Source organism: Eleutherodactylus coqui, chromosome 5 (genome assembly GCF_035609145.1).
Source record: "Eleutherodactylus coqui strain aEleCoq1 chromosome 5, aEleCoq1.hap1, whole genome shotgun sequence".
NCBI lineage: Eukaryota > Metazoa > Chordata > Amphibia > Anura > Eleutherodactylidae > Eleutherodactylus > Eleutherodactylus coqui.
In genome coordinates, this window is record NC_089841.1 from 69,640,236 (window position 1) to 69,656,570 (window position 16,335).

Here is a 16,335-nt window from a genome sequence, read left to right on the forward strand (position 1 = left end):
CCGGGGCAAAATACACTCTGGCTGAAAATCGTCCACCTCAGGGCCCCCAAACTGCACGACAGGTCATCTGCCTTCACGTTCTTAGATCTAGGCACATAAGTAACAACAAAATTGAAATGCGTGAAAAACAGAGCTGAGCGTGCCTGCCGGGAGTTAAGGCGCTTAGCAGATTCCAAATAAACCAAATTCTTATGGTCCGTAAGGACCGTAATAGGGTACCAGGCCCCCCCCAAGGAGGTATCTCTCTTCTTCGAAAGCCCATTTTATAGCTAACAATTCCCTATTACCAATATCATAATTGCATTCTGCCTGGTTAAGTTTCTTAGAAAAAAAGGCACAAGGTTGGAGACCGGCCCGACCTGATGATTCCTGGGAGAGATCCGCCCCTACTCCTTGTTCCGAGGCATCGACCTCAGTGATGAATGGGTGGTTCAGATCAGGCTGAACCAGAATCGGCACTGTAGAGAAGGCCCTCTTGAGAAGTACGCAAGCTTCTACAGCCTCCAGAGACCAGGAGTCAATCTCTGCTCCCTTCTTAGTAAGGTCGGTCAAGGGTTTGGCCACTATCGAAAAATTCTTGATAAATTTTCGATAAAAATTAGCAAAGCCCAAAAAGCATTGCAAGCCTTTAAATTGGTGGGCTGCACCCATTCGGTAATGGCCCTAACCTTGTCCGAATCCATACGTATGGCTGAAGGAGAAATGACATAACCTAAAAACGAGATCTCCTGTACCCCAAACAGACATTTCTCCAGCTTAGCAAACAAGTGATGTTCCTGGAGACGTGACAAGTCAGTACACAAATACTCGACATGGGACTCCCAATCAGGAGAAAAGACCAAAATGTCGTCGAGATATATGACTATGAACCTTCCCAACAAATCATGAAGAATGGTGTTCATAAAGCCCTGAAAAACTGTCAGGGCATTACATAACCCAAACGGCATGACTAAACATTCGAAATGTTTCCTAGCGATGTATTAAAAGCAGTCTTCCACTCGTCTCCCTCTCTGACGCAAATCAGATTATAGGCTCCCTTGAGGGCGAGTTTGGAGAACCTTTTGGCCCCCACAATCTGATTTAGGAGATCCGGGATCAAGGGTAGAGAGCATTGGTTCTTGATAGTAATCTTATTCAGGGCCCTATAATCAACACATGGCCAGAGACCACCATCCTTTTTTTCCACGAAAAACAAACCTGCCCCCGCAGGCGACATCTGAAGTGATGTGTTCCTTCATAGCCTCCCGTTCGGGCACTGTTACATTATATATTCGCCCCTTGGGAATCTTACTCCCAGAAATTAGGTCTATCTTTCAATCCCACTTCCGATGGGGGTAACGCTTCAGACAGTTGTTTAGAAAACACGTCCTCAAAACCCTCAATATAGTTAGGTAACACAACCTCCTCACTAACTGAATGAACCGGAACCGAAACCATGTGAGTACTGGAAGTACCTGAGCTCCTAGGTGATCACTCTGGTCATCACTTAGGAGTTTTCCTGCAGCTGTCTCTTGCAGCAGGTGGCGACCCGGTGACCTGGATCTCCACAGTAGAGGCATAACCGATGCTTGAGCCGATACTCCTTACGCTCCTGTGGGGACATGGAGCCTAGTTCCATAGGTTCTGCGTCTTTGGTAGGTGAAGCCTGAGCCTGGTTCCCTGGAGGAGCAGCAGGTACTCTGTGCTGAGGGTTGTGTCTGGCTCTAAGTCGTCGGTCCGCCCTAACTGACAAGGTCATAGCTTGATCTAACGTCTCCGGTTCTGGATGTGACAACAACAAATCTTGTACCACCTCAGACAACCCAGTCAGAAACAAATCCTTTAAAGCACAGTCATTCCACCAGGACTCAACGCAAAACTGACGGAACTGTGAACAATATTTTTCCACTGAGCATCTATCCTGGCGAAGTTTTAACAGCTTACTGACAGGATACCCTGCCCTATCGGGTTCATCATATATTTGACCAGGGGCCAAAAAAAGAACTGACGGACTGACAGGGTGGTGAGTCGAGAGGCAACGAAAACGCTCAATTTTGAGGATCACCCCTCAACCGTGAGATAATCAATCTCTGGTGTTCAGACCCAGACGAGTGGGGTCACAAACTAAAGTATAACTTGCAACTCTCCCGGAAAGAAAAGAAGGCTCTGCGGTCATCTGAAAAGAAGTCTGGCATGGTGACCTTAGGCTCACAACATGCTCCCGGAACCGCAAGGGCAGCCGGTGGAGCTCTGGTAGCGGTTTGTTCCTGCTGCTGAAGATGAGCTGACAGATCCTGCACTAAACCAGTTAGGGCTTGCACCTGGTTTGCCAGAGCGGATACAGCCTCCATATCTGGACTCAACAGGACAGGTCTGAGAGAAAAACCCAAGATCGTTTGGGCCAGTGTTTCTGTTACGGCTGGTAGGGGACAGACGACCAGAAGGGGGTCCCTACAATCAGTCCACTCCCGTATCCCTACTAGAGATGAGCGAACGTACTCGTAATGAGTACTTACGCACCCGAGTACCGCCATTTTCGAGTACTTCAGTACTCGCGCGTAAGGATTCGGGGGGCGGGGAGAGGCGCGGCGGTGCGGGGGGTAGCAGCGGGGAACAGGGGGGAGCCCTCTCTCTATCCCTCTCCCCCCCCACTCCCCGCTGCAACCCCCCGCGCCGCCACGGCGCCCCCCGAATTTTTTCGCCCGAGTACGGAAGTACTCGAAAATCGCGGTAATCGGGCGAAAAAGGGGCGGGGCCGAGCACGTTCGCTCATCTCTAATCCCTACCTTTTTGCCCCCCTGGGCTAAACCCCAGGGCGACAACTGGTTGGCAGTCCCTGCTCTGACCTAGCGACAGGGACCCCAAGAGTGAGTGGCAGAAGACGAATGGTCAAACAAGCCGGGTCAAAACCTACCAAGAGCAAAACAACAGAGGGTAACACAGGAAGTAGTCAGGGAAAACCGAGTCAAACTAGCGAGGCACCTGCGCAGTACAAAAGGAGCAAGACAGGAGCAGGGTCAAAGCACAGAACAGACAAGAACAGTATATGCGGGTGCTAGCAGAGCTAAGTCTAACCAAACACTGTCAACCTCTGCTAGCACTCAGCAGCCTTATATGTGAAAGCCCCCGCCCAGACAGGCTGGGGAAAGGTGACACGCCTATAGGGGAGATGATAAGACTGGCTCTCCATGGGCTGTGTACTATACAGAGAGCCACACAGCTGGCAAGAGTGAGTGCATCCCTGAGCATGGAGGGGCACGCGCCGCCGGGAATGGGCAACCACCAACATGGGGGAACCTCGTCCAGAGCCGCCCTGACACCCGCGGTGCCAGGAGGAGCAGAGCGCGACCGCCGGCTGCCAGCGCCCCCAGCGGTAACCCTATACCTAACACTATCTGCCTGAGGATGTGGTGATGGTGAACTGACTATAGGGGGCCTGGATGCTTTTCTTGAGCGTTACAATACTACATGTTATAGTTACTGATTACTGTAGAGAGGTCGGTAAGTCAGGGATTTTTCTGATTGCCAGATTGGAGTCATGAAGAAATTTTCCCTCCCCTAAAATGAGAAAAATTGACTTCTACCGCATGAGGATTTTTTTTGTCTTTCTCTGATCAACATTGCAGGATAAGAGGCTGAACTGGATGGCCACAATTCGTTTTTCAGCCTACTATGTTAACGTGGGTCAGCTGCAGATTTTCCATGAGTAAATTCCACATGGAAGATCTGCAGCATTTATAGTACCGTAGCAGGGAAATGGGTGAGATTAACCCCTTAGTGACACAGCCTATTGTGGCCATAAGTATGCAACGATTTTTGGGGGATTTTTATCTTCACATTTCAAAAGCTATAACGTTTTTATTTTTCCGTTGACATGACCAAATGAAGGCTTGCTTTTTGTATAACAAGCTGTAGTTTTAATTGGCACCATTTTGGGGGTACGTATACTAATAGCATAACTTATTAATTTTTTTTCAGAGCAGGAAAAAAAACAACTAATTCTGCCATTTTTTACAGAGCTAATCAAGCAGCATAAATGATAGGATGCATTTTTTCTACGGGGTTGGTAGGATTACAATGATACCTATATTATATGTATGTAGGTTTTTCTAGTTTGCATAAAACATTTGGAAAATATATATAGAATTTTTTTTGAATCGCTGGATTCAAAGTCTCAACTTTCATTTTTCCATTGACAGAGATCTGTGTGCTTTGTAATGAGCTGTGGTTTCTATTAGTGGTATTTTGGGGTACATATGGCTTTTGTATCACTTCTATTAAGTTTCTTTGGGAGACAAAGAGCAAAACAAAAAAACTCTTTGGCTCAATTTTTAGCCTTTTTTTTGCGGTGCATGGTAAAAAGCATGTTCAATATATCGTACAGGTCATTACAGATGCGATCATACCAAACAGGTTTTTATTAGAGATGAGCGAACGTACTTGTTCAGGGCGATTTCGCAATCGAGCATCGCTTATTTCGAGTAACTGACTACTCGGGTGAAAAGATTCGGAGGGCGGCGCGGTGGAGTGGGGGGTAGCAATGGGGAACAGGGGGGGAGCTCTCTCTCTCTCACCCCCCCCCTTCAACCCCCCGTTCTCTCCCGGGCCCCCCGAATCTTATCGCCCCAGTAGTCAGTTACTCGAAAAAAGCGATGCTCGATTGCGAAATCGCCCTAAACGGGTACATTCGCTTATCTCTAGTTTTTATATATATTTTGTTAAACAAAGAGGGAAGCGTGAGTAAAACAAGTGACTTTTTTCAGTTTTTTTCCTTTAATTTTTTTATGTCCCTGTACGGAACTCAAACCTGTGATCCTATGACCTCTCTGATAATGCATTGCAGTACTTCTTTACTGCGATGCACTACTGCTTACAATAGCTATCACAGGCCATGACAAATCTGCACACCATTGACTTTTGACTGGTTGCCATGGCCACACCCCTCTGTCCTCAGCAATTACATGGCAGAGGGCTGATGACATCACAGAAGAAGCATCCTCCCTCTGTGTGAACCCTTTACATGCTGTGATCAATATTGAGTGCAGTATGTAAGGTGTTAACAATGGGGAACAGTGTCTCATGGATCCCCACTGTTGCAGCGGGAGGCCAGCTATCACTCACAACCGGCTCCTGCTGTGGATGGCGCAGACTCAGCTTATGAGCCCGTGCCAACCCCACGACACAAATGTACACCCATTTGCAGGAACTGTTTCTGGGCAGCTAAGGGTTAAACAAATCTCATCCACATGCTGCAGAAAAAAAATCGAAACAAAATCCATAGCAAAACTAACCTGCGGTGCGGATTTTGAATATCAATTTTGTTCATTTCTAATATATACAGTAAGCACTGCCATGGCTGCTCCTATTATGCAAAGACTGAGAAGTCCTAAGTGTCTTGGCTTTATTCTACAGGGCTGTGAAAACAGTTCGGCCCTGTAGCATAAAGCTGCGGTTTCAGGGAGCATGACAGCTCCTTGCTCCCAGCTACCAAAGGTAGCCGAGAGCCTGAAGCAGTGATCGTAAAGTGGTATAAAAAGGTAGTGATCTACCTTATTCAGATTGCTACCTGTAATGCCTACGTAATTTACAAAAAGTCCCCTGCCGTTCCAGGAGTAGCTTGTTGAGCGCCTTCTGTGTGAGACCGCCGCACCTCAGCAGTCTAAGGAGGTGTGAAGGTTCACAGAGCGCTACTTGTTACATCCCATCCCTGCCACTGAGGTCAAAAAAATACCCCCGTAAAAAGTGTTGGGTTTGCAGCAAGCATGGGAGGAGGAGGGATCCTGGGTTTTATTGCCTCTTGTACCCATTCCAACTAGGCCTCCGTAAGTACCACAGTTTAATATTAATACTTTTATCTAAGATTTAGGGAATGCCTAATAGGGTGCTGCATCCATTATAGGCCAAGCCATGTGTCCAGTCAGCGGATTAGGGATACAATGAGTATGTTTCTGAACACAGGAGAAATAGGGATATCCATTTTGGGGTGCAAGACTTCATTCATATGTGTGCTGTAGAAAAAAAACTCTTTTTAAAATGACACAATTGCCAAAAAAATTAAAATCATATTTTTTTTCCTTCTGCTTTGCTTAGATTAATTCAAAAATTGTGGGGTCAAAATATGCAGTACACCCCTAGATGAATTTGTCAAGTGTCTAATTTTTAAAATTGGGTAATTTTAGAGGTTCTCTATCATTTTGGCCGCTCAAGGGCACTACAAGTGTGCAATAGGCCCTGAAATGCCTTCAAGCAAAATTTCTGTTCTGGATGCCACCGGCTGCTCCTTTCGGTTTGGGCCCTGTTGTGCATAGAGAGATAAGATTAGGGCCAAGATTTCTGAACACAGGAGAGACAGGGGTATCCATTTTGGGTGCAAATCCTCATTTTTACTCATGACAGCCCTCAGTGAATACATTTAGGAGTGTATTTTTGAAAATGGAGTCATTTGTGGGGGTATCTATCATTCTGATACTTATGAGCCTTTGCAATCTTGGCTTGTTGTAGGTAAACAAAATGTTCCTCAAAACTGTAATAATTAATGTTAAATTTGTACGTCTCCTAAATGGTTAAAAGAAAAGTAACAAGTTTTTCAAATGTGCTTCCAGAATAAAATAAACAAATGGAAATATATGTCTTATGAAAAATTTGTACAGTATGTTTGCACATATGACATATTACAGTTGAAAATATACCATGCACCATGCCATCATATTATGAGGATTTACTGTATGTTATAATTAATATTTTTACATGGCATCATTACTACAGATCCTGGTGTAAGTTAGACAGTAAACAGTTCAGTACCTGGAGTGGGGATGTCTCTTTGGATTGGAGGACCTTCCACTGGAGTCTTGGTGTCCTTATTAACAGCTACAAAGGCAGTGAGCGAGGAGATGACCCTAGACTGCAGACTGGTCTCCAGGATTTTCTTCTTCACCTCCTCAGACTTTGAGTCCGTTCCACTTTCCAGCTCTGAGATCAGAGACTTGGCTGCCAGCCTATGGATGGTGGGTCTGGGGGAAGAAAGGGAATTAGGCCTTAGTCACACGGGCGTTTTTTGCCGCGATTTGTGCATGTGTCTGCTGATTTTATAAAACCATTGCTTTGCAATGGTATCGGACACATGAGCGCTTTTTATGCGCTCGTCTGATAAATTATAGAACGGAAATCGCAGATCGCACCTATCTGCGATTCCTGTTCTCTTCTCTATATGCGCTCAATGGGGCCGGCAGCAGCAGCGCCGACCCCATTGAGAACATATAGTAGACAAATCATTCTTCTCTGCCACAGCTGTAACAGCTGTGGCAGAGAAGAACGATGTTTGCCCATTGAATTCAATGGAGCCAGCAATACAGCCGGCTCCATTGAAAGCAATGGGCTGCCGGCGATCGCGGAATGAATTGTCGGGAAGGGCTTAAATATATAAGCCCTTCCCTGCAATTCATCCAGAAATGTGTAAAAATAAAATATATATTATATATATATATATATATATATATATATATATATATATATATACTCACCTGGTCCCGGCAGACGGAGTTCAGCCGCGGCCGGCGGCAGTTCTCCTGAACTGCTCTCTCTAGTATTCAGCAGCCGGGGATTTAAAATCCCCGCCTGCTGAATGAGCTGCCTCTGATTGGTCACAGCCTGACCAATCAGAGGCAGCTCTCACTCACACCCATTCATGAATTCATGAATGGGTGAGTGAGTGCTGCCTCTGATTGGCTCAGCGCAGGGCCAATCAGGGGCAGCTCTCAGTCACCTATTCATGAATTCATGAATTGGTGTGAGTGAGAGCTGCCTCTGATTGGTCACAGCCTGACCAATCAGAGGCAGCTCATTCAGCAGGCGGGGATTTTAAATCCCCGGCTGCTGAATACTAGAGAGAGCAGTTCAGGAGAACTGCCGCTGGCCGCGACTGAACTCCGTCTGCCGGGACAAGGTGAGTATGTATATATATATATATATATATATATATATATATTTTTTTTATTTTTTTTTACACATTTCTGGATGAATTGCAGGGAAGGGCTTATATATTTAAGCCGTTCCCGACAATTCATCCCGCGATCGCCCGCAGCGCATTGCTTTCAATGGAGCCGGCTGTATTGCCAGCTCCATTGAATTCAATGTGCTGGACAGCTCTGGCCCGTTTCTATTGAAACGCGGCTAGGAGCAGTATTTTCCGGGCGATTTTTCGGCCCCGGTCACGCGACTTGCGGATGCGCATCCGTCATGCGATCCGCAAATCGCAGGAAAAAACGCCCGTGTGACTAAGGCCTTAGAAGTTGGGTAAATCTGCGTCTTGGTTTGTTGTCAGCATGGACATTATATATAATTCTTCCAGAAAGAAACCAGGCTTACTATCAAGAGGCAGGACAACAAAGAGTTATTAATTGTATCAGTCAACAATTCACTGTTTGGTTATATTCAAACATGACAGATTTATTATAGAAATTACTGCAACTGCCTGATTCATCTGAATGGGGCTTTCGGAAGTCCATGTGCTGTTGCAGGAACATCTAGATTCAGATGAATGAACAGACTTTCAGGCTTATCTTGTGCGGAGTATGAACACCTGCTGCTGAGATCTGCTGGTTTGTGACATGTCAAGGAGGAGGAGTAGTGAGTGAAGAGAAGGAGAAGGTAGGGGAGGCCTGGAAGCTGGGTCCACATGGGGCTGATTTGCTGCACAAGGGCTGGTTTGCAACACAAAGCCTGCAGAAAGCATTCCACTGCAGATCAGGATTGGAAAGCCTGCCTTAAAACCCATACCATTTGGTGGTTTTAAAGCGGATTTTAACGCATATTTCTGTGCGGAATTCATCCCCTCATTAAGAAGACAATTCTGCATCGGAAACTGCGATAAAATTGACATGCTGCAGGAAGGAATAACACACCACATGATAATTACCGCACAGGGTTTGTGCGGATTATTTCTGCAGCTTGTGGATAAGATTTAAAAAAAACAAGTGGCCAGAGCTTGCACAACATGCTTCTGAGGTGCTTGCCTGCCCCGTTGCCCATGTGCTATCAGAAAGGGTGTTCAGCGCAGCTGGGGCTGAGATAACCGACAGACGCATCCACCTGTCCACTGACAACGTGGATCACCTGAATAAAAGATTTTGTATAAATTTATGGGTTAAACCAACCTTAAAGCCAGGGATCCTACACATCCCTTTATAACTGATTGCATGAAGCTGATAAGCCCCGCTATATAGGGTACAGGTTATCTGGGGGTTTAAAGGAGCTTACAGTTTATCTTATGCACATGGTGAATGTTACATAACAGATGAAAACAGTTTGGCAAGTTAGTACATTTACCAAGAAGAGGGGAAACCATAAAGTCGCAGTTTGCTTTGATTGACAATCATTTTCTACTAAAAAGTTTAGATAAGTTTTAGGAGTTTTCCCAAATTGATCACAAGTGGAGGAGTCTAACCTGCACCATGGTCACAAGCCTGCAGAAGGTTCGGATGGAGGCACTGTATGATCAAACTGATGAAGAATGAGAGCTGTAATACAGTATTACGGACACCCTTAACAACCCTAGCCGAACACACAGCGGGGATGTTAAATCTGTAAGTCAGGTTGTTAATGTTCACGTTATTTTCCCCCAAAATGCACTGCTGGATTTAATTCTTTATGTTGCCCCATTACCCCATTACTATCTAGGTTTCTTGCGATTCCATGTGAACTGCTCCATATAAATAAATTACCTTTCAACTTTCTCAACTTTAAGAGTGAAACAAATGGTGTTTTTTAAAATTTCATCCTTAAAATTGTACTGCAGGCAAACCTCCCCCTCCGCTTCAGTCTCAACCTAGGAAATGGAAAGGTAAGCTTTAATGACTTGCCAATGGTGTTATGCAATAAAACATGAACATAGTCAAGTGGACAAGAGGCTGTGAACACTATTTATAGGCCCAACAGATATAAAAGGGGGGGGGGGGGGAGATAAGGCTTAGGGATAAGTAAGTTGAGATAATGGTGAGGTTTTATGAGTGGAGTGTTTGGGGTTTGGACTCTTGGACTTGATAATACTTACCTTTCCTTTCAGTTGGGCATAGATAATGACCTTTTGACCGTGGAAGATGGCGGTAGGGACTTTAGACAGGAGAATGGCTTCCATGCCAGAAGGAAGGGACCAAGTCAGTGAGACATTCTTCACAATGGGCTGTAAAGAACATTTCAGAGCCCGAAGAACCTAGTAGAAGAAAAAAGTTTTGTAATTTATTTCTTAAAACAATTGGACTTCCATATCCAAAATGTCATTACCGCTTTGTTAGTTGGGTTAATCTGTACGACCATATTTTATGTTGTTGGGATGTTAACCTCTTAAGGACTAAGTGCGGTAAATATACAGCACTTGGTCCTGAGCTTTAATCCCCGCATAAGTATGGTGTGGGATTAAAGCCTCTGCACCTGCAATCAGGAGGAGGTTGGGTCTTCAGCTGTCAGACACAGCCAAGGACCCAGAGGAGAAGGGAGAAGCAGTTCTTGACTGCTTCTATCTTCTCTTTTCAAAGCTACATCATGCTCAATGAGCGCTATGTACTAAAGAATGAAAGTGAAAGTATTGCGTGACCGCTGGGTGCCTTTTGTCACAGAAGAGCTGCGGGGTCCTAACAGACCCAGATAAGCTCTGTTAGTGATTATGGTCACTACAGGAGAATGTTTTTCCCTGTAACTTGGGTTCCTATGTATGCTCCAGCTATAATGGAAACGTAAAAAAAACCCCAATAAACGACTCCCAAAGATCTTATATGACTTCATGGGGAATATAGATGGTAAAAAGAATAGTTACAAAAATGAGTAAATTACAGAATAAAATAAAAATACATAAAAAAAGAAAATGACCCACCGCTGACTCTAATCAAAACCGTCGCCACATGCGGCCTGTAATCCAAAACTATACAAATTATATATCAAAAACATCCAAAACAAAATGAGGAACTCATTCCCATTCATTTCAGCTTACATTTACTAATTTAAAAAAAAAACTATAAATTTAAAAAAAAAAACAACATTTTTTAGCTTTTTATGCCAAATTTTAAAAAAAATAAAAAGGAAAAAAAATTCAGCGAAAAAAGAAAAAAAATAGCCCTATGTATCACATAAAAAAGTATGTAGCTAAAATAATTTTGGTAGCTGATGGAAAAAAAAATCCCAAAACGCCCTGGTTCTTAACGGGTTAATCAGTAAAAAGGGATATGTGGACAAATAGTAAAAAGATGCCTGTTGTATCAGATGCAATCCTTATTTGGAACATTTCCGATACCAAAGAACCTAGTAGATTAAAAAAGTTTTGTAATTTATTTCTTAAAACAATTGGATTTCCATATCCAAGATGTCATTACCGCTCTATTGGTTGGGTTTATCTGTACAACCATATCTTTTATTATTGGGATGTTCATCAGTAAAAGGGCATATGTGAACAAATACCGAAGAGATGCCTTTTAGGGATGAGCGAATATACTCGCTAAAGCACTACTCGTTCGAGTAATGTGCTTTAGATGAGTATCTCCCTGCTCGTCCCTGAAGATTCAGGGGCCGCCACGGGGCGGGGAGCTGCGAGGGAGAGCGGGAAGATCTCTCTCTCCCGCCCGCTCTCCCCTGCTCCCCGCCGCAACTCACCTGTCAGCTGCGGCGGCTCCCTAATCTTCAGGGACGAGCAGGGAGATACTCGTCTAAAGCACATTACTCGAGCGAGTAGTGCTTTACCAAGTATACTCGCTCATCCCTAATGCCTTTTGTACCAGATACAATCCTGATTAGGATCAAACAGAGTGTTCATGTTAATGACAACAATACCAGAAAGTCAAGGAGGAAAGAGTCCAACAGAGAAGACCGACACTCACCTTGGTCTGCATTCTGTCTTTGCCAGTGATGAACTCAAATATTCCACCTCCTGCTCTGGCCATGCCCTTGATGAGGGATGTGGAGGCTCCTTCACCAATCCCAAATGTGAAGCATCTACACAGAAATCAAGAATATGAAGGTCACAATGTAATAAATCATATAATTGACCCATACAAAAAGGAATTTACCCCGGGGCTTTAGTATGTTATTGTAAAATGCAATGCAAAGTGTATAATGGTGATGATTAGAGATGAGCGAACGTACTCGTCCAAGCTTGATGCTCGTTCGAGTATTAGCGTGTTCGAAATGCTCGTTACTAGAGGCGAGCACCACGCGATGTTCGAGTTACTTTCACTTTCATCTCTGAGACGTTAGCGCGCTTTTCTGGCCAATAGAAAGACAGGGAAGGCATTACAACTTCCCCCTGTGACGTTCGAGCCCTATACCACCACCCTGCAGTGAGTGGCTGGCAAAATCAGGTGTCACCCGAATATATAAATCGGCCCCTCCCGCGGCTCGCCACAGATGCATTCTGACAGAGATCAGGGAAAGTGCTGTCTTGCTGGAGCTGCTATAGGGAGAGTGTTAGGAGTTATTGTAGGCTTCAAGAACCCCAACGGTCCTTCTTAGGGCCACATCTAACCGTGTGCAGTAGTGTGGAGGCTGCTTTTTGCAGTGTTGCACTTTTTTTGTATATCGGCCGTGCAGAGCATTGCGTCCTGCTGTAATTTTACATAGTCCAGGGCCAGTAGTGGTGAGGCAGGGACAGAAGACATATTTAGTGTATATAGGCAGTGGGCCTTTCCAAAAACATTTGGGAAAAAAAATCTATTTGGGCTGCCTGTGACCGTCCTCAGTGTACTGGGTCTCTGCTGGGGGTAGTTGTCCTAATTCATACGCAGCCAGCTAAGTGTTACAGCAGGCTTGCGCAAAATTCTTTCCTGGCTCTGTGTTGCCTGTTAGATCACCGCTGTATTCCTGTCCACAGTGATACTGTCTGACTCTGCAGTAATTTCACATAGTCCAGGGCCAGTAGTGGTGAGGCAGGGACAGAAGAAATATTTAGTTTATATAGGCAGTGGGCCTTTCCAAAAACATTTGGGAAAGAAAAATCTATTTGGGCTGCCTGTGACCGTCCTCAGTGTACTGGATCTCTGCTGGGGGTAGTTGTCCTAATTCATACGCAGCCAGCTAAGTGTTACAGCAGGCTTCCGCAAAATTATTTCCTGGCTCTGTGTTGCCTGTTACATCACCGCTGTATTCCTGTCCACAGTGATACTGTCTGACTCTGCGGTAATTTCACATAGTCCAGGGCCAGTAGTGGTGAGGCAGGGACAGAAGACATATTTAGTGTATATAGGCAGTGGGCCTTTCCAAAAACATTTGGGGAAAAAAATCTATTTGGGCTGCCTGTGACCGTCCTCAGTGTACTGGGTCTCTGCTGGGGATAGTTGTCCTAATTCATACGCAGCCAGCTAAGTGTTACAGCAGGCTTGCGCAAAATTCTTTCCTGGCTCTGTTGTGCGTTCCGTAAGCGAAGTCAGCCTCCAACCACAGGCCAATAAGCGGCACATTTAATTACAGCGTTCTGTTTCTGCACTACTGGTAATACAGCATGCTGAGGGGTAGGGGTAGGCCTAGAGGACGTGGACGAGGACGCGGAGGCCCACGTCAGGGTGTGGGCACAGGCCGAGCCAGTGCGGTAGCCAGGGGTAGAGGCAGGGCCAGACCGAATAATCCACCAACTGTTTCCCAAAGCGCCCCCTCGCGCCATGCCACCCTGCAGAGGCCAAGGTGCTCTACGGTGTGGCAGTTTTTCACAGAGACGCCTGACGACCGACGAACAGTGGTGTGCAACCTTTGTCGCGCCAAGATCAGCTGGGGAGCCACCACCCCCAGCCTCACCACCACCAGCATGCGCAGGCATATGATGGCCAAGAACCCAACAAGGTGGGACAAAGGCCGTTCACCGCCTCCGGTTTGCACCACTGCCTCTCCCCCTGTGCCCCAACCTGCCACTGAGATCCAACCCCCCTCTGAGGACACAGGCACTACCGTCTCCTGGCCTGCACCCACACCCTCACCTCCGCTGTCCTCGGCCCCATCCAGCAATGTCTCTCAGCGCAGCGTCCAGGCGTCGCTAGCGCAACTGTTTGAGCGCAAGTGCAAGTACGCCGCCACGCACCCGCACGCTCAAGCGTTAAATGTGCACATAACCAAATTGATCAGCCTGGAGATGCTGCCGTATAGGCTTGTGGAAACGGAGGCTTTCAAAAGCATGATGGCGGCGGCGGCCCCGCGCTACTCGGTTCCCAGTCGCCACTACTTTTCCCGATGTGCCGTCCCAGCCCTGCACGACCACGTCTCCCGCAACATTGTACGCGCCCTCACCAACGCGGTTACTGCCAAGGTCCACTTAACAACGGACACGTGGACAAGCACAGGCGGGCAGGGCCACTATATCTCCCTGACGGCACATTGGGTGAATTTAGTGGAGGCTGGGACTGAGTCAGAGCCTGAGACCACTCACGTCCTACCCACCCCCAGAATTGCGGGCCCCAGCTCGGTGCTGGTATCTGCGGCGGTGTATGCTTCCTCCACTAAACCACCCTCCTCCTCCTCCTCCAACGCAACCTCTGTCTCGCAATCAAGATGTGTCAGCAGCAGCAGCACGTCGCCAGCAGTCGGTGTCGCGCGGCGTGGCAGCACAGCGGTGGGCAAGCGTCAGCAGGCCGTGCTGAAACTACTCAGCTTAGGAGAGAAGAGACACACGGACCACGAACTGCTGCAGGGTCTGACAGAGCAGACCGACCGCTGGCTTTCGCCGCTGAGCCTCCAACCGGGCATGGTCGTGTGTGACAATGGCCGTAACCTGGTGGCAGCTCTGCAGCTCAGCAGCCTCACGCACGTGCCATGCCTGGCCCATGTGTTTAATTTGGTGGTTCAGCGCTTTCTGAAAAGCTACCCACACTTGTCATACCTGCTCGGAAAGGTGCGCCGGGTCGGCACACATTTCCGCAAGTCCAAGACGGACGCTGCCACCCTGCGGACCCTGCAACATCGGTTTCATCTGCCAGTGCACCGACTGCTGTGCGACGTGCCCACACGGTGGAACTCTACGCTCCACATGTTGGCCAGACTCTATGAGCAGCATAGAGCTATAGTGGAATACCAACTCCAACATGGGCGGCGTAGTGGGAGTCAGCCTCCTCAATTCTTTACAGAAGAGTGGGCCTGGTTGGCAGCCATCTGCCAGATCCTTGGAAACTTTGAGGAGTCTACCCAGATGGTGAGCGGGGATGCTGCAATCATTACCGTCACCATTCCTCTGCTATGCCTCTTGAGAAGTTCCCTGCAAAGCGTAAAGGCAGACGCTTTGCACTCGGAAACGGAGGCGGGGGAAGACAGTATGTCGCTGGATAGTCAGAGCACCCTCCTGTCTATATCTCAGCGTGTTGAGGAGGAGGAGGAGGGGGAGGAGCATGAGGAGGAGGGGGAAGAGACAGCTTGGCCCACTGCTGAGGGTACCCATGCTGCTTGCCTGTCATTTTTTCAGCGTGTATGGCCTGAGGAGGAGGAGGAGGAGGAGGACCCTGAAAGTGATCTTCCTAGTGAGGACAGCCATGTGTTGCGTACAGGTACCCTGGCACACATGGCTGACTTCATGTTAGGATGCCTTTCTCGAGACCCTCGCGTTACACGCATTCTGGCCACTACGGATTACTGGGTGTACACACTGCTCGACCCACGCTATAAGGAGAACCTTTCCACTCTCATATCCGAAGAGGAAAGGGGTTCGAGAGTGATGCTATACCACAGGACCCTGGCGGACAAACTGATGGTAACATTCCCATCCGACAGCGCTAGTGGCAGAAGGCGCAGTTCCGAGGGCCAGGTAGCAGGGGATGCGCAGAGATCAGGCAGCATGTACAGCGCAGGCAGGGGACCATTATCCAAGGCCTTTGCCAGCTTTCTGGCTCCCCAGGAAGACTGTGTCACCGGTCCCCAGTCAAGGCTGAGTTGGCGGGAGCACTGTAAAAGGATGGTGAGGGAGTACGTAGCCGATCGCACGACCGTCCTCGGTGACGCCTCTGCCCCCTACAACTACTGGGTGTCGAAGCTGGACACGTGGCCTGAACTCGTGCTGTATGCCCTGGAGGTGCTTGCTTGTCCTGCGGCTAGCGTCTTGTCAGAGAGGGTGTTTAGTGCGGCTGGGGGAATCATCACGGATAAGCGTACCCGCCTGTCAACCGACAGTGCCGACAGGCTTACACTCATCAAGATGAACAAAGCCTGGATTTCCCCAGACTTCTCTTCTCCACCAGCGGGCAGAAGCGATACCTAAGCAATACGTAGGCTGCACCCGCGGATGGAGGCATCGTTCTCTATCACCATCAAAAACAGGGACCTTTTTGCTTCATCAATCTGTGTATTCTATTCATCCTCCTCCTCCTCCTGCTCCTCCTCCTGAAACCTCACGTAATCACGCCGAAC

General features: G+C 47.3%; 2 protein-coding genes across 2 annotated transcripts in view; both read right to left on the minus strand.

Moving 5' to 3' along the window:
• Positions 1–16,335, minus strand: part of LOC136627524 (von Willebrand factor A domain-containing protein 5A-like) — a 329,030-nt gene that overhangs the window by 91,964 nt on the left and 220,731 nt on the right. The gene's annotated exons all lie outside the window — the stretch shown is intronic.
• Positions 1–16,335, minus strand: part of LOC136627190 (von Willebrand factor A domain-containing protein 5A-like) — a 143,612-nt gene that overhangs the window by 48,990 nt on the left and 78,287 nt on the right. Inside the window, exons 11-14 of the mRNA XM_066602122.1 lie at positions 11,841–11,955; positions 10,028–10,186; positions 9,699–9,802; positions 6,781–6,989 (exon numbers count right to left, since the gene is read on the minus strand). Of these exons, the coding sequence (XP_066458219.1) occupies positions 6,781–6,989; positions 9,699–9,802; positions 10,028–10,186; positions 11,841–11,955 (587 nt within the window). The remainder of the gene's footprint in view (positions 1–6,780; positions 6,990–9,698; positions 9,803–10,027; positions 10,187–11,840; positions 11,956–16,335) is intronic.